The sequence below is a fragment of the Grampus griseus genome (assembly GCF_964374135.1).
Source record: "Grampus griseus genome assembly, chromosome: 4".
Taxonomy (NCBI): domain Eukaryota; kingdom Metazoa; phylum Chordata; class Mammalia; order Artiodactyla; family Delphinidae; genus Grampus; species Grampus griseus.
This window is the reverse complement of record NC_138997.1, coordinates 110746051-110764851: the sequence shown is the minus strand read 5'-3', so window position 1 is coordinate 110764851 and position 18801 is coordinate 110746051. Positions and strand designations below refer to the sequence as shown.

At 36.1% G+C, this 18801-nt stretch overlaps 1 protein-coding gene across 1 annotated transcript in view; it reads right to left on the bottom strand.

Moving 5' to 3' along the window:
* The window catches only part of GSTCD (glutathione S-transferase C-terminal domain containing), a 120041-nt gene that overhangs the window by 16360 nt on the left and 84880 nt on the right, over window positions 1-18801 (bottom strand). Inside the window, exons 5-7 of the mRNA XM_082653183.1 lie at window positions 10632-10747; window positions 10427-10471; window positions 8164-8292 (exon numbers count right to left, since the gene is read on the bottom strand). Of these exons, the coding sequence (XP_082509309.1) occupies window positions 8164-8292; window positions 10427-10471; window positions 10632-10747 (290 nt within the window). The remainder of the gene's footprint in view (window positions 1-8163; window positions 8293-10426; window positions 10472-10631; window positions 10748-18801) is intronic.

Sequence of the window (18801 nt, the reverse complement as noted above, 5' to 3'; positions counted from 1 at the left end):
TTTTTAAAGATTCATTTAACATTTATTAGCCTTTTCCTAGTCCAAACGATGCATATAGGTGTTGTTATTTCCCATTTTACAAAAAGGCCAAGTGGCTGGTCCAAGGTCACAAATGATGAAGACAAGATTTAAATTCAATCCCTCTGACACCAAAAGTTATTCTAATTCTCTATGTTCCCATTTACTCCTTCCTTTAGATGTGGGGAGTGAACAGGAAGTCAATGACTGGATTCTAGTCCCAGCTCTCACATTAACTTGCTATGTTCCTGTTCCCCAGGTGGAGCTTCAACTTTTATATTTATGAAATGAGAAGGTTGAACTGAATGACCTCTAAATTTGCCCCAACCCAATCATGCTCTGAGCCTTTGCTTCTCAAAGAAGGATTCTTAACCAGATATCTTAGAAGAAAGCTTGGTCCCAGTTGTGCGCTTCTGTTGCTCCTCTTTAAAAACTTTCACACAATTATGTTATAGGTAATTGGCTTTAAAATTCAAATAATGCCAAAAGGCATGTAATGACTCAAATAATGCTAAAAGGCATGTAATGACAAAAAAAGTTCCTTGTTCCGTACACACTTCTCTACCCCGAAAGAAAATCTGGTGACCAAAGCTAATGCTTTTCAACTCATTGGTTTTCTTTCCTGAAATCCATCTCTGTTTTTCTATATAATCAATGTATATTGCTCTTTCAAATCAAAACTAACTGTGCCATATGATTTTTTTTTTTTTTTTAACATCCAAGACTTTTCCTGCACAGAAGTTCTGTAAGATGCTCTATGGTAAAATTTTTCACTGTGTGAAAACTGTCAAATAATTGGCCAGCTCCATTTTTTTTTTCCTGAAGACATCTTTCCTGGGCCTCCTGACCTTTTATTAAAACATGGACTCACTGCTTTCTTTGCCTGCTACCTAGCTCTGTCTGGTCCTGTGACTTCCCTTTGCCATCATACCAAGAACTCTCTTCACCCACTCCTGATTAGATACCACTTATTTCTTTTTATTACCTACTCTCTTATTTTATTTTTATTTTAAATTTATTTATTTAGTTAGTTATTTTTGGCTGCGTTGGGTCTTTGTTGCTGCACGCGGGCTTTCTCTAGTTGCGGCGAGTGGGGGCTACTCTTCCTTGCAGTGAGCAGGCCTTTCATTGCGGTGGCTTCTCTTGTTGCGGAGCACTGGCTCTAGGCACGTGGGCTTCAGTAGTTGTGGCGTGTGGGCTCAGTAGTTGTGGCTCACGGACTCTAGAGCACAGGCTCAGTATTTGTGGCGCATGGGCTTAGTTGCTCCACAGCATGTGGGATCTTCCTGGACCAGGGCTCGAACCCGTGTCCCCTGCATTGGCAGGCGGATTCTTAACCACTGTGCCACCAGGGAAGCCCTACTCTCTTATTTTAGTGAAGCACATCTTTTTTTTTTTTTTTTTTTGCGGCACACGGGCCTCTCACTGTTGTGGCCTCTCCCGCTGCGGAGCACAGGCTCCGGACGTGCAGGCTCAGCGGCCATGGCTCACGGGCCTAGCCGCTCTGCGGCATGTGGGATCTTCCCGGACCGGGGCACGAACCCGCGTCCCCTGCATTGGCAGGCGGACTCCCAACCACTGCGCCACCAGGGAAGCCCTGAAGCACTCTTTTACATAGTTTCCTGATGCACATTTTCTTGAGACCTTGACATTTTCTTTATTACTTTCATACAAGATTGATTGATTGGTCAGGCATAAAATTTTAGGTTGGAAACTTTCCTTTAGAATTTTGAAGGCATTGCTTCACTGTCTTCTAGCTTTCCATGTTGCTATTGAGAAGTGTGACGGCATTTTGATTCCAGAATTTCTCTATGAGACCTCTTTTCTTTTTTCTCTTTGGAAGCTGTTAGGAACTTCTTTTTATCACAACACTTATCCATTTAAAAAATTTTTTTAATGCTTTTCTCCTATAACAATGTGCATTGCTTTATGTCTTTTTTTTTTTTTTTTTTGCGGAACGCGGGCCTCTCACCGCTGTGCCCTCTCCCGCTGGGGAGCACAGGCTCCAGACGCGCAGGCTCAGCGGCCATGGCTCACGGGCCCAGCCGCTCCGCGGCATGTGGGACCTTCCCACACCGGGGCACGAACCCGCATCCGTCAAGAGAAACACATCCTGACACATTTTCTTATATTAGTTATTTGATATTTTCCTCCCCACCGTTTTATCTTTCTGGTTCTCCTATTATTGAGAATATTGAGGTATTGGATTCATGGACTAAATCTCTATTTGAAAAAAAAATGCTTCTTTCAGCTCCTATCTCTCTCTCTCTTTTTTTTGTCCTGTTTTTTTCAGATGATGTCCTACACTTCATCTTTTAGATTTTCTACTTGCTTTTTATTTTGGCTAACATGTGTTTAGAAGTTCTTTCTTGTTCTCTGATGCCTTTTCTTTTTCATTCTATCCCTGTTTCATTATGCAACATCTTTTCTGATCTCTCCTTTCATTGTGTTTGTTGCTTTGGTCTCTTCTATTTTGGAAGTTTTCCACATTTTGTTATTCCTTGGCTGTCAGTTCATATAAGAGTGAATCATTAAAAAGTTGATCAGAAGTCTGAATGAAAGGCTTGAAGGTGGGCTTCCTTAGTGATTGGGTGACCAGGTGGCCAGCTGGCTTTTTTTTTTTTTTAAATTACAGCTATAGTATTTTCTCTGGGGATAGTTCTGATTCTGTAAAGGAGGCTCTTTTAATCTCTGATTGAGGAGATGATTCTAGATTCTGAAGGAATTCTGGAATTAAGGGCACTTAGTTCTTATTTTTGGTGTCACATCATTCTCACCCTTCTCTCCCTATACTTGGAGTCTCTATTACACTTTTCGCATAGAATAAACTTCCGGTCTCTTGCAGGAGTTGGGGGAAATAGTTACTTGCCTACACAAGGTGGTGGTGGGAATCTGAGTCTCTAAATAAAATTTTTAATTAAACATGATTCCAGCCCCTTCTTATACCCTTCCTCTGTGGTTTCTGGTATCCTGAATTCCTGAAATTTTTCTGGGATTCTGTGAGAGCAAAGTGACTTGCTTCCTGATAGCCCTCTTGACCCTCCCTCTCCCCATGCGTTTAAGTTTGATTTTCCTCTTCTCTACTCACTAATTTTTTCTTCAGTCTGCTTTCTATCTTCAAATATTGTAGTTCAAGTTATAGAATCTTGAACACTGTTTCATTAAGGATGGAGTATGATTTTTCTGGTTCTTGTTCTCTTTGTTATTTGGGGGTCTGATCTCTCTTGGGGAGAAGGGGGGTGCAATACCTCTATCTGCCACCTTCACCTGGAAAGTCCTTCATTGCCTTAATGATTTTTTAAAAATTGTGTTTGCAGAATATATAATTTCTCAAGTTCCTTTCCCTTTAAAACAAGGATTACATAAATCATTCATCAAAAGTGTTACTGAATTACATTCTATAATTGTATATGCTTCTTCTAATTGTATACTAACATACATAACTAGAAATGAGCTTGTAATTAAGCACTCAGCACTGATGAATCATAAACAATCATATTAAAAATTGTTATGGGTGAAATAGAAAAAAGTAAATACAGATAACTCAAAAATAAACTGTTTAGAGATTTTGATATATATTGATAAATAGAAAATATTCACCAATACTGTTAGAAATCAATGCCTTATCACCGGTTTGAGATGACTCTATGTTACTATTGAAATTACCCAACTAAAACATTTCGGTGGGCAAGCTGTTCAGCACTGACACAGTTTTTGTTTCTCAATGCAAAGTGTGTTCTTCCATAGTCGTGGCCCTTTCAGTAATACTGTTTGACAGCAAGGTTTTTGTTATACTGTTTGAGAGCATAGGTATTACTACACATAATAAATTAGGTCTTAAAAAGTAAAATCTTATAAAGTAAGTTTTCACAAGGAAGATTATTTATATTGCACTAGACAAGAAGGTGATAATAGACTTCTTAAAAAAATAGCCTTAAAAAGTCCACTTTTAAAGCAATCTTTTCTGAGTTGCCCTTTAAGAGTATGATAATTGATATATACTGTTTTAGTTTGGGCTGCTCTTAAAAAACTATCATAAACTTGGTGGTTTAAACAGCAAACATTTTTCTTAGTTCTGGAGGCTGGGAAGTCCAAGATCAGGGTGCTGGCAGATCTGATGTCTAGTGAGGACCCCTTCCTGGTTTGCAGATGGCTGTCTTCTCACTGTATCATCACATGGTGGAGAGCTAAGAGGGGGGCACAAGCTCTTTTCTTATAAGGGCACTAATTCCACTCAGAGAGTACCACCCTCATGACCCAATTACCTCCTAAAGGTCCCACCTTCTAATACCATCACATGAGGGGTTAAGGAATTCAACACATGAATTTTTTGGTGGTGGAGGTGGGGCACAAACTTTCAGTCCATAACACATACTCAATTCAGGGTCATACAGCTGCATACATTCAAACTGGAAGGAAAAAAAACCTTCTCAGATGTTTCTCAATTTTGAAAAGAGTTTTGTATTTAAAAACAAAATCAAAAGGTATTTCTATGATAATCAAATACTTGTTTTAAAAGAAATTATATATACATATATAATTATATACATATTTTATATGTTCAGAATTCTTTTAGATATCTTATAGTAATCCTTAGGGTCCTATTAGCCTTTCTTGGCTAAATAAGCTAGGTATCTATATATAAAATATTAAGCACATATATTTATTTCTTCTATTTTTACTGCTTACATTCTTTGAATATAAAAATGGTAACATGTTAAATATGTAATATTTTGAAAATTTTGAATAAAGAAAAATACATAGTGTATAGAGATAGCCACCTTAAAAAAATACATATTAGCATAATTTCCTCTCATCCTTTTTAAGCAGTTTTCACATGGTTGAGATCACACTGCACAGAGTAAAAAGAGGACCAATTTTTTGAGTACTTCCTAAATGCTAGGCAACTTGCTAAGTGGTTCATGCACATTATATCAACATCCCATGAGCCAGATATGTTATGTCCATGTCATGATGAAAAAACTGAGGATTGAGGATGAGGCCATAAAACTAGTACGTGGCCAAGCTGAGACTCTAGCACAAGTTAAATTCAATGTTAAAATGCATACACTTAAACATTATGTTTATATAATTTTCTCTGTTTACCATTATAACATTTCATGTCATTAACAAATCATTACAAATATCATGTAAATGAAAAATTTCAAAGCTCCCATATCACTGAAGCCTTGCAGGCAATAATATTTTAAAAGCCTTACAGTAATAATATTTTAAAAATCTTTGCAAATGTTAAGAGCAAGAACGGAATATCATTGTTGTTCAAGTTGAAATGCATCTGGTTACTAGAGACTTTGAATGTTATTTATAAGCTTATTGGACATTTGTATTTCTAAAGAAATATATTTCTCAAGTAAGCACAATGGTAAATCAGAAACTACAAAATGCTCTTTGGAACAAACACTGTATTACCTCATTGATTCTGGTTACACGGGTGAGGCACAGCCCTTGGGGGTGATGGAAGACCTTGTTTAAAGACGTGAAAATATTTAGATTTGTTCTCTTCCATTATTTCAAGTCACACTAGTTTAACAACATTAGTAAATCTATTCATTTTTGCCTGAAATAGGTTTTTGTATTAATGGAGATAAGAATAATAATTAGTATTTAAATTCTCATGTATAAATGATTTGTTTTAAGTTCTGCAAGATAGTTGGTTCGAAGACTTTAAAATTCTCCCCTTAAAATCTTGTTTACATCATTAACTTTTATGTCTAAAGAAAAACAGTAGACGAAAAAGGCAAAGATAAATGCCAACTAAACCCTTATTTGAAATACCACAAAACTGTGAATTAATGGAGTTTTCATGCATTTCTGATACCTGCTATTCTGATTTCCTCTCTAGTTACAGTATTTTCATTGGAATCTATTTAATACAAGAGTTAGAGCCACTGGTGCATTTAGTTTGATTTATCTAGTGACAATACTTCAATTATCATCCTAGGCAAATTATATTCCTTTTTTAATAAATTTATTTATTTTATTTTACTTATTTTTGGCTGCGTTGGGTCTTCATTGCTGAGCACGGGCTTTCTCTAGTTGCAGCGAGCGGTGCTACTCTTCGTTGTGGTGCGCAGGCTTCTCACTGCGGTGGCTTCTCCTTGCGGAGCACAGGCTCTAGGCACGCAAGCTTCAGTAGTTGCGGCATGCGGGCTCAGCAGTTGTGGCTCTCGGGCTCTAGAGCGCAGGCTCAGTCGTTCTGGTGCATGGGCTTAGTTGCTCCACAGCATGTGGGATCTTCCCGGACCGGGGCTCGAACCCATGTCCCCTGAGTTGGCACGTGGATTCTTAACCACTGCACCACCAGGGAAGCCCGCAAATTATATTCTTGAGAGTAAATCTAATTTTGGTTTAACCCTCCAAGTAATTTTAATTCATTTTCCATATATCTTGACAAAGTAATTATGAAAGAAAAAACCCATTATGGATACATTACTATGATATTTGGGAAAAATATCACTTCCCAAAAGACATATACATTGTTAGTTGGTGTTAGTGAATTATATGACCTTGAAAGTTACAAGAATATGCCAGAATGATTTATCACCTTTAAGCCACAGAAGGGTAAAGAGATGTATGGCTGATAGGCCGGGAATTTTGTGATTTGAGAGGTGAGTAAATAGGCAGCAGTATCATGCTACCTTATACATTCTGCCTGGTGTACTGGTAACATGTGCATTGGTTTAATGGCTTGTTTTGTGGGAGAAGCTTTATCCTCTACCTCATCATTTATGTAAAATTTAAGCAGCATATAAATATATATTTAATTTGAATTTGCTATATCAGATGTCTATATTTTCCTGAATATCCTTATTAACAGTTTTCGTAAAAGTTTACTTCTCTTTCTATAAGCTTGGCTTGAGATAACCAATCTATATTATATCTACAAAGGAAACAAACTGTATACTTTTTAGGCTATAAAAATAACAATAAACCCCACAACTTTGCAGTAGCTGGTATTTAAGAAATGAACTTCATTGGACAAAAATCATAAGTACTACAAAAGGTCTGAACTTCTGAGATTGGACAAGAATTCCACCTAGACAAGCCCACTGTATATGTTATATGAACATATACAGTTGGGAATGCAAATTAGCACAACCTACCTAGAAAGTGATTAGGCAAAGGTATCAAAAATCTTAAGTGATGCATAAGATATATATAATAGTAACAATTACATTATAATAACAACAAAAAAGAAATATGATTAATGAGTAAAGTATTTATGACAATTTCAGGTAAAGCAGGACCTATGTAGTATGACCTCAATAATGTTAACGTATGTGTAAACATGCATTTGTTTGTGTGCATAAATACATAAAGACTAAAGAGTTTTGACAGTATTTATCTCTCCCTAGCAGAAATACTGGTGATTCTTCTTTATATTATTATGTAGTTTTCTATATTGAGCACTTAGTCCTATAAAAATAAGAAAAAATTATTTAAAACAGATACAATAGCAGCAGCAATGTTAACATCTTAATGAAACTCAAATTCCACCAGAGCATACAACCCTGGTTTTAAGTGAACTGGCAGAATCACTTTATCTTTGGTCTTTTTAGTAGTATCAAACAGTAACAATTTGATCTGAAGGTTTCAGAAACATCACCAATATACTTTCTGTCTACTGGAAACTTAAAATACATGTAGATAGTAAATCCTTGCTAAAGAAAGTATTATCTAAAAGCAACTCTAGTATTTACAGGCTGTTAACAAGCTAATTGTCCTATTATATTCTCTGTTTTTCTCTTCTTTCATTAACTTCTAAAAATGTAAAATAAACCAAGAGAAGTCACCTTCATTAGAATTCATTTATTCATTCAATTAGTAACTATTTTTAAGTATTTGCTATGTGTCAAACAATTCTTTAGGCACTGGAGATTCTGCAGTGAAGAAAATAAAATTCTTGTCTGGTAGAGGAACAAATATTATCTCTACCATGTAATGATGATATGCTGTGAATGAAGTAATATTCATTAATAGGCTAGGCTTTACAGACAGTAGAAAACAAAAGTTATAAATTTCTTGTTTAGCAAAGAAAATAAAATTATCACCTTTATTTACTCTAAGACATATTATTATTTTTATTTACTTAATTAAAGAAATTGAAATTGCTTGATTACTTACCCCAATATTAAATGTCCCTGTAAAATACTCCATATTTGCTTGAATGAACCAAATGTTGCTTAACCCTAGTTCGTCACTTCTCTTCTTAGCACGAATTAATGATAATTCCTTGTTTTCTATTAATGTAACCTAGATTGTACCCAGGAAACAATAGTATATTCAGTAACATAATTCAGACATTAGGGTAAAGTATTATTACTGTGTTTACTAGCTTTAATAATGTAGATCATATTATATTGATCCTTATCCTATGCCAGGAAGTAGGCCACATAATATAGTACAAAAATGAGGGCTTCCCTGGTGGCTCAGTGGTTGGGAGTCCGCCTGCTGAGGCATGGGCCTGCGCATCTGGAGCCTGTGCTCCGCAGCGGGAGAGGCCACAACAGTGAGAGGCCCACGTACTGCAAAAAAAAAAAAAAAAAAAAAAGAACAAGGTCCTTGAACTCTTGAAGCTCCTAGATATAGTGATATAAGTGAAACAGGCAATTATAATACAGTGAGTGATAAGTGTTTAATGAAAGACATATAATGTGTTATCAGAGCACGCACGCTAAGGGAGGTTTTAGTCATTTAATGTGAAAGAGTAACATATTAACTGAGGCCTGAAGAGTGAATAGAAATCAGCTGCGGGAATAAAGGTGTGTTTCTAGCAGAGAGAGAAACATGTATGAAGGCCCAAGGTAAGAAAGATATGGTGTATTTGAAGAACTGAGAAAACTGGTATAGCTGGGGTACAGTGTGTGATGGTGACGGTGGAGGTAGGGAGACAGGGTGTGGGATGTAGGAATCAGGCTGGAGAGGTAACAGGAGCCAGATCATGTGCAATGAAAGGAGGTCTGGTTGCTGCAATGCATAGTATGGACTGGTGGGGGAGAGGCAGAAGGCAGGGCAACCAGTTCAGAATTTCTAACAGTAATCCAGGCCAAGGAAGGTGGGAGACCATCACTGGTTTAGATGGAGAAAAGTGGGCAGCAAAGTTAAGTCACTTTCATCACTATCATTCCTAGTTTGGTCCTTATTTTGTCCTTATGCTTGTCTTTATGGAAAAATCCTGGATCCCTTTGTATAAAAAGCCTGTCAGAGGATACTTGGGGTCAAAGGTTTTCCAGCCTTTATTCCAGTCAAGACTTCCCTTTTCCAGTTTCAACATTTCTAAGTTTCCAGAGCTGTTGGGAAGGGTAAAAAAGACACCATATCCCTGCCTGACTCTACATCTCCAGGATTCTGCTCTATGAGCTTTATTCCTCTTACTCCAACCATGAAATTGTTGTTTTCCTTAGTGATGAAATGAACATCTGCCTGTTTCTTTCAGTATTCCTCATTTATTTTGCTCTTTATTTTCTAAGAAAGATAAAGAAAAATACTCTCTACTCTCTATCATTCTGCTACATATCATTCTGGCTAGTCTATGAGTTCTTCCACATTTTTTCTTCTGAGAATAATCACTTTAATTATTTTGTAATTTCCGGAGAGCTCACAAACAAAGGATCTGCCCCGGTTCAATCATCAGATTCTAGACTTCTATGCTGAAAGATGGTCACTGTGAGGAAATGATTTAATATGACAGAAGACTAAAAGCAGCACACACTTCTAACAAATGGTGGCAACAATCGTATAAATTATGGTACATTTACTTAAAAACATATTATGCAGTCACATTTTAAGTGATATTTTAATGATGATATTTGAAACTATTTGCAACAGCAAAAAACATTTATGATATAAGATTGAGTGAAAGCAGGTGACTGAAATTGTACTTGAATTTTTAGAATTTGCAGCAATAAGCATCCTCATGAACAATGACAAAAAGAACATGGGGAGAAATGCATTTGGTGGATCAGTTGGTAGATTTGCGGTTTCTTTTTCTTTAAAAAATGTTGTTGTTACAATTCTGATACAATGAATAAAAATCAAGTTACCAAAGAATATGCTCAACAAGTTTCAGAACCTAGTATTTCCAGTATAAAACTATGTTGACAATTAAACTGGCTTCATCATTAATTATTTTATTTGAGTGGAATAATTATTTCTTTTAAAAATTATTTAAAAATACAGCCCTTTTATAAAAAATAAAAAATGTAGTGGTCCTACTTACTTTTCTTCCCTATGATTCTGAATCTTAGAAGTTTAGTTCAAAGAAATATAAAATGCCTGTGCCACATATTTGACCTGGGTGAATGATTATAAACTCAAAGAGGAGGAAAAAGCCAGACTCAGCTAACTGAACTGTGTAGTTTCCTTTTGTCTATTATTCAGACTTTACCTGGCATGATGGCAGCATGTGAGCAAGGACAATCCCAACATGGCCCTGAAAAAGGAAAAAAAAGAAACAAGTTAACTTTGGTCTCTAAGGCTTTTGTTTATTCTGAGACAATAATCTTGCCAAATAAAAACATGACCTTTAATGTAGTATAGTAAAGCCACATCATCTTGGAAAGGCTAAAGAGAATAAAGGAGATATAGAATACCCCACCGCTGCAGAAATCCACAATTCTGTCACCAGGTTTGGCCTGATTTGTCACCACATAAACAAGGTTGTTTAACTGTTGCTGCTTCCTCAAAGCTCGATCACTGGACATTTTACCTGTGAAAGACAAGAGATGAAGACAATGACACGTTATATGTTGTAGGGGACTGAGATGGCACTCGTGGACTAGACTAGCAGCCTACAGGAAGAGCGGTACAGATGTAAGTGGATTACACATTCCATGTAATCCTCCATGAGAGGATTAGAGAACTGGAACCCAGAGGTGAACTCTATTTTGCTTCTTTTTACTTTTATTCCTACCCAACTTTTCTTTCAATGGTCATTAACAGAAAATCTATGAAAAAATGCCTTTGAAGGAGAGGAAACAGTAAGTGAAACATTAACTTCAGAGTCATAAAGTGTTCAATAAATGTTTACTGGATGAATAAAAATTAACAGTAATAATCTCTTCCCTCTATCCCTCTCAGAGACATAGTGTAAAGATTACCTAATTTCAGCACATTGCTTAAATCGCTTTGGAGAAAAGAGACCTATAATAATAAAAACACTTTTATTATTTAACTGGCACATCCGTGATCTCTTAATTCTTCTAGTTAGGACACTTGGAACATAGGTGTCACATTGTTTAAAATATATCAATGGTTACTGTATTTAGAAATAAATTAGATTTTCTTATTTCTGCTTTGAAACTTCCTTTCCTCATGAGTGTGTCAGACACAGAAATTTAATGCAATTAGGGACTGAGGACAGGGCATTTCCAAGTACAAAATGCCTTGGGCCTAGCAGCATGAAAACATCCTTACTTTTCTTTCAAAAGCTACTAGTCAAGTCCACTAAAATATCTTCAGAAGAATGCATAAAATTATTTGTTTTTACACATTTCAAATGCACTGTTCATAAGAGCAAGATTAAGAAAATGTAAGAGAGTAGCTCCCAGTGATATAGATAAAAGAAAAAACCCAGATAATCTTTTTGGCTTGATCAAAAATTATTTACAGATACAAAGTTTCCCCACTCCATTTTCACAGAAAAATTGCATGGATTTTTTCTTTTCTGTTTTCCTTCTTTCTTACGTTACTAAAATTAAAACACTGGGAAACTTTTAGGAAAAAATAGAAAATGTGGATTTAAAAAGATCTATATGAGAGAAGAAGTCCATTATCTCATAATTCATAGGTAATATTTCTGTATATATGTACTTCCAGCTATACCCATAAGTTCATAATTTTCTAGATGGCATAGGAAACATTATAATATAAATCTTTCTGTGCCCATGAATTTGTTTCTACAAGTTTTAATGGCTGCATAGTATTTTATTAACTATCTATACACAACTTATTTAACCAATTTCCTATTGTAACAATGCGGTCATCATCATACAACTGAATCACTGTGTGTGTTCTTAATTATTTAGCATCGCCTAATGTGAATTTCAAACATGAAAAGCATTTAAATCAATCGTTTGGTGACTTCATTTGTGAAGACAGTTTCATGTAGCTTTAAAAAAATTATTTTCATTTTTCTCTAATAATATAATGGCAAAATATTTACACAGAGTTAGTGAAAGCCCTTGTGATCCCACCTTCAGTGGATAGCCACTCCTAAGAGGTTTTATTATGACAATTTTCAAACACAAGGCAAAGTTGAAAGAATTAAGATTCAGTGAATAGTTCTATACCCTCCACCTAGATTCTACCACTAGCAACTTACTAGGCTTGGTTCATCACACGTCTATCTATCTATCCATCCCTCTATCCATTCAGTCATAAATCCACCTAATTATTTATTTTTATTATGGCAATGCAGTTTTGATTTGGAGGAAGAAGAATAAGAACAAGGAAGGGGAGGAAGAAGGGGAGGATCAGAAGGCAAAAAGGAAAAGTACTTTTGAGGCCCTTGGGAGAGCGAGAGTCACCAATGCTGCTATTAAATGGAGCCACCACGAGGCAAGAAATGAGCACAAGCATTTTAGACTTTGCTCTGTTTGTGGATTTCTTAACAGTTCTTAGACAAAGAATTTTCATAAAACAAAGTCAAAAGAAATTATCTTTTGTTAAGAACAAGGAGATAAGAAAATAAAACTTATTTAATGGAATATCTAATAGTAAGTTCTGTACTGTACTTCTATTACATATTTAGAATGACCTAACTTTCTTAGGTCTGTTTCAAAAGCAAATGTTGATGAAGATCTGTTTTTCTTGCTAAGCCTGCCTCTTTGCATATGAAGAATCTGTGCTTAAATGAAGGTTGAAGGCAAAGAGGTACCTTTCAGGTTGAGAGACTATTAAGGTGCCCAAAATATTCACAGGTTGGGCTAAAAATACACTTGCATGGTGCCTCAGTGCTTTATGGAAAAACTGCCTCTAATGAAGCATTCCTCCTCATCATTCTAGTTTTATAAGTGAGTAGGGTCTTAAACACATTGAACAAGGTAATAAAGTGTTATTTTGAGACATCATATTCATTTAAAAACCAAATTCTACTTTCTATTTATATCCAACATTCTTGTGCCTGACACTATTTACAAGCATAAAAATATTTACATATTTATTTATTTTTGGCTGCATTGGGTCTTTGTTGTTGTGCGTGGACTTTCTCTAGTTGTGGTGAGCGGGAGCTACTCTTCGTCGCGGTGCGCGGGCTTTTCATTGTTGTGGCTTCTCTTGTTTCGGAGCACGGGCTCTAGGCGCGGGCTTCAGTAGTTGTTGTACACAGGCTCAGTAGTTGTGGCTTGTGGGCTCTTGAGCGCAGGCTCAGCAGTTGTGGTGCACGGGCTTAGTTGCCCGGCGGCATGTGAGATCTTCCTGGACCAGGGATTGAACCTGTGTCCCCTGCATTGGCAGGTGGATTCTTAACCACTGTGCCACCAGGGAAGTCCCTATATTTTTAACTTGACTAAAAACGATGGTTCTTTAGGTGTCATCATGGAAAAACAAAACCCAAGAATCAAATGTTTTAATATAAATGATCTTATTTGTCCTGCAATGTAATCCTCCTATGGTGGAGTCTTCTCCTTGTCTAATTCAAGTTAGGAGGAACCTGATTAGACAACTTCAATGTTGTTTGCATTACCCAAAAAGAAAGTACAAGGAAAAGTAAAGGAGACAATTTTTAAACTAAGGAAGAGCCATATTAGGATATCCGCATCTTTGGTCAGTTCAAAGCATCAAATAAAGCAGAAAAAAAAAAAAAAGCCATGGATGGAAAATGTGCACATGTGCAGCCAGGACACCTGTTCAGTCTAGTAAATTGTGCTTAAGATCAGGCAGCTCTTAATTTACTCTTTCTTAGTCTGAAGCAACAAAGTACCTTGAATATTATAATATACTGGTAAAAGGAAAGTGGTTGGGTGCTTGGGATACATATTAGACTTTATTTGCTGTTTTGTTTTCCAAGTATTTCTTTGAGATGTAGTATACCACCCACATTCTGTGAATTTTTAAAAAATATAATTAAATATGGAGACAAAGAAAAGGGCTAAAACTAATGGTTCAGAGATTTTTTTTTTTTTTTTTGCCGTACGCGGGCCTCTCACTGTTGTGGCCTCTCCCGTTGTGGAGCACAGGCTCCAAACGCGCAGTCTCAGCGGCCACGGCTCACGGGCCCAGCTGCTCCGCGGCATGTGGGATCTTCCTGGGCCGGGACATGAACCCGTGTCCCCTGCATCGGCAGGCGGACTCTCAACCACTGCGCCACCAGGGAAGCCTGGTTCAGAGATTTTTAAAATATGTTTTTGTTTGAAAAGCTATAAAACCAAGAGAGCAAGAGTAAATTTCTTCAACAGTGATGGGTGCAGTACAGAGGTTGTAGAGAAGGTGTGAGACAATTGAATACACAAGGTGGCACCAATAGAACCTTTGGCAGGTGAGAAGGAAGGTGACAACCACAACTTTTAATGTTTTTAAGAGGCCTGATTAACAACATTAAGACAAGCTGATGAATGGTCACTTATCATGTTTCATAGGGCAATGGACAGTGAAGGCCAAGTTCCACCTTCAGGGTAGCTAAGGTTTTCATGCTTGGAACCGTCACTAAGCTCCTACTATATGCCCAGTACTTGTCCAGGTACCGAGGACACAACTCAAAGTGAATAAGACAGTCCCTGTCCTTCAGGAGCTAAGAAGGTATCTAAGAAAATGGTATGGGTGTTCATTATGTGCAAAGGTATGTGCACTGCAGATAAAGCACTAACTGAGACATCACAGAGGATTTTGCAGAGAAGTGTGAGGCATTTCAGCTGAGTCTTTAAGGAGGAACAGAAACTTGCCAGGTAGAATGAATGGCAGGGAAAGCATGATATGATATGGCATACTTAGGGGGAAAATGCAATTAGCTCACTTGTGCTTGAAAATGAGGGTCAATGAGAAAGTGGTAGAGCATAAGATAGAACTGAAAATTTGGCAGGGACAGATGGGAAATGGCATTGCTTGTTATCTTGCCTCTCTGTGCTGTACAGAAAACATGGCCTTGCTTTAATACTTAATATGTATGCTTAGAGCTCCTTAGAGACAAGTTCTCTTTGAATAGACAGCTTTGTTATTTTTACATTATTCCATACGAAAGATGCTCTTTTATATTCCTAGCCTGCATCATTTTTATTCTGGATAGAGTATATCCCAAAATTAGATAGAATTATTCATAAAATTATGTGGAGCATTCAACTTCAACTGATGCTAATGTCATTAAATGATTTAATTAAGAAAATGGAATTGAATAAATTGAGCTCATTGAATCATTTTGAGCTCTGCTGTTCTAGACGAGAAAGCCTTTGGTCTCCTTATTGGATTGTCCTTCCCACTCTCCTTCCCAGGCTCCTCTCCCATGGCAGTCCCTGAAATGCTGTGCTCACCAGGTTCTGTCTCTGTGCCATAGCTCATCACTGAGTGTGATTTTCTTGAGTATATTACTAAAGTCCCTTCCAAAACTGCCTAGGAAAAATACCTGTCCTTGCTTAAAATACCTTTAAAGGCTTAAAGGTATTTAAACCTTTATGCCTTATGAAAAAAGTCCTGACTTCTTGGCAAAGGCCTTTAATGATCTGCGCCCTGTTAATTTGCTGACCTTACCTTCTGCTACTTTCATAATATATCCCCTATGTTCCAGCCTCTCTGAACAATGGATATAGTTCCTTGAATTTATCATGGCTGGTGAGTCAAGTTGCTTTATAAATTTGTTCTCTTCGCTTGAAACCTATTCCTCGCTCCTGGCTACATTGACATGTATTCCTTTTGTAATAAGTTTTTTTTTTTTTTAAAGACAAAAGAGAAAAAAGTTACTTTTTCAAACTATTTATTATATTTCCTGTTATTATTAACTACTGAAGAAGTTTTCTTATTATAAAATGATTTACCTAGGCATTATTCATTATACCAACTACCCAAAAAGGACCGTTAGCTGAAATTGCTTCTGTGTGCATGAAATAGATACAGATGATTTTTCCTGGAACTACATAAGCTTGGGCCCAATTAAATGGATAGAGTATTAGGAGACTGACAGGCATATAACAAGTGCTAAATAAAAGTTTAATGAATGAATTTTCTCTGTAATTATGACTTAGCATTTCAAGGCAGTAAGTTAACTTTTGCACATATTATGAAAACAAATTCAACTGTATTTGAAAATATACTGTATTGAAATAGAAAAGGAAGTCAACTATGAAACAATTTTAAAACTGGGGATGGAAAAGCTTCCAAAAACTTTAATGAGGGAATAAGAAAGCTGCCCTTTAAAGCTATACCAAAAACTAGAACAGCATAAATAAAATTCCTAAAGAAACTCCTGAGAAGCATGAAACTAAGCGGCAACATGAAGTTTACATTTTAGGTTAGGGCAACCTCGTTTTAAATTTCGGAAATGACTTGTTGGAAATACTGAAAATTTAGAATAGCTGGAATTTACATTTTTTAAAGCCAGTTGCAGGCTAGCATCACTAATCCTCTTAGCCATACTGACCCCAGAGTGACAATACTCTTGCAACAGTGGATACCTTTTCCCTCTCTCCCCCATCCCCGGCCCATTCACACATCCTACAGTGCAGTCTATGAAATCAGTAATACTGTAACAGTGTGATGGCATTTTCACTCTGATAGTTTTGTTATAGATATTATGAGCTGTCAATAATTATCAATTAGAAATTCAAAATTCAAAAGAAGCCAATTTATTCCTCTCTAAATTGAGGAATACTGACCTCATAAAATATCTTTATCAATCAATCATTCAACCAACAAATCAACCAACTAACTTGACCTACACAGAACTGTTCTAGACAATGTTAGGGTCACAAAGATGTCTATCGCTTGATTTCTGTCCTTAATGAACTTACACCTAATTTAAAATAGTACAAAAACATTATATATGACCGTAGAAGATGTATTTTACTAACCACATTGTACCGTATTTTTAATGACATTTTAACAGCCCTAACTTACAAGAATCCATACTTCTTTCCTTAAAGCTTCTAAAATGATTGATAATTGTTTATATAATGCTTTGCAGTTTATTAAGCACTTGCACATTTGATACATCATCTAACCTCAATATTGTCAGGTTGCTAGGTGGATAACCTGTTCCTTGTTTTAACAAATGAGGACACAGCATTGAAGAGGTTGCTCAAACTTAGCATTTGTTTAAAGACACAGCTGGTAGGCAGTGAACATGGGACTCTAACCAAGGATTTCTAACTTTAGGTTCAGTCTTCTTTGCAATATGGTCTGCCATTTCTTAAGCAGATGACTTTGTGATTTCAGAATTTCAGGGCTGGTCCTTTTTTTCTTTTACCTGTTCAAGGAAATGAGGTACTTTCTAGCAGGGAAATGAGGGATATCCCTAGCAATTATATCTTAGGAAAAAAAAGTGAATTCTTCAGAATCAGTCATAAAATGCATTTTATTTCAGTTTTCCTCTAAATAAAATTTCCAAAAGCAGGCTTACCAGTAAAAAGGCTCAATTTAAGTTCTGAACTTCAATATTTTGGAATATATCACTAAGGCATTATCTGCAGGTCTCATAAGTCACTCTGTTTAATGAATTGAACTTCGAGTGTCACCCTTTCCAGAAAAAGACCATTTCCTCACCTTGGAAATGTAGCAACCTTTTAAATTTTATAGAAAAGTGATATGGGGTGGTTGAGCAATCAATTTGTTGCAAAATCGGATTATCCAGGAGGAAAAATTGAAAATAGATTGGGATGATCTTTCTCGTTATAGTACTGCAGATGCTGACAAATATAGCATGCACCTTCACCCTTCCATATCTAATTCCAGGGCATCTTTTAAAAAAACAATAACTACAAGTACTTAGGCAAGATGCACAGTTGAGGAACAATAGTTGAAGAAAGTATAGCCACATTATTTGCCAAATCAAAACTTCTGTTTTGTTTATAAAAGAGCTTAGATACATTGAATAGTGGAAAATTTAAAACTTGTTATTCCTGCTATTTTTTTCTCTAAGATGAATAAAACATTTTGACTTCAGAATACCAGACACCAGAGTTAACTGAACACATATATTTTCATTTCATTCAAATGCTATTTATACCACACAAAGTAATTGTTTCTTTGCCCTGGAATTTAGTTAAAAAAACATTTCACAATATCTTCCAACTTGCCCACAAGACCAAATTGAAATGCTTTAGAACAAAAAAAGTTAACTCTAGAAAATAGGTATTTATTTCTTCTCCCTCTTTTTTTTGGAGGCTTAAGTTAACAACAGTAAGGTATTTTAATAGTTTCATTAACTTTTGAGATCATTCAAGTAATCCTCAATTTGAGTTCTAATTTGATGTGTTTCACTGTATTTCGGTTAAATGATAGTAGCCTGCAATGGTGAGTGTTAACTTTCCTGGAGTCTAGTGATTTTCTAAAAATCACTTCTCTTATATACATAGTATTCTAATTTCTACTATGATATGACCCATAGGTTTTCTTGTTTGATTTTTTCATATATTTTATTTTGATTAAAAAAAAGAAAATGAATATATCTAAGGTGACATGGCTCCATATTCTTTTATAATATTAATACTATATTAATATACAGTATTCCCATCAAGAGATGGCATCTGTGTCTGTTCCCTTTAATTGAGCTCTATGACCACTTGACCAGTGTAATATAGAAGAAAGACTGTGCCCATTTCTGGTAGTTTCCATGTCCTA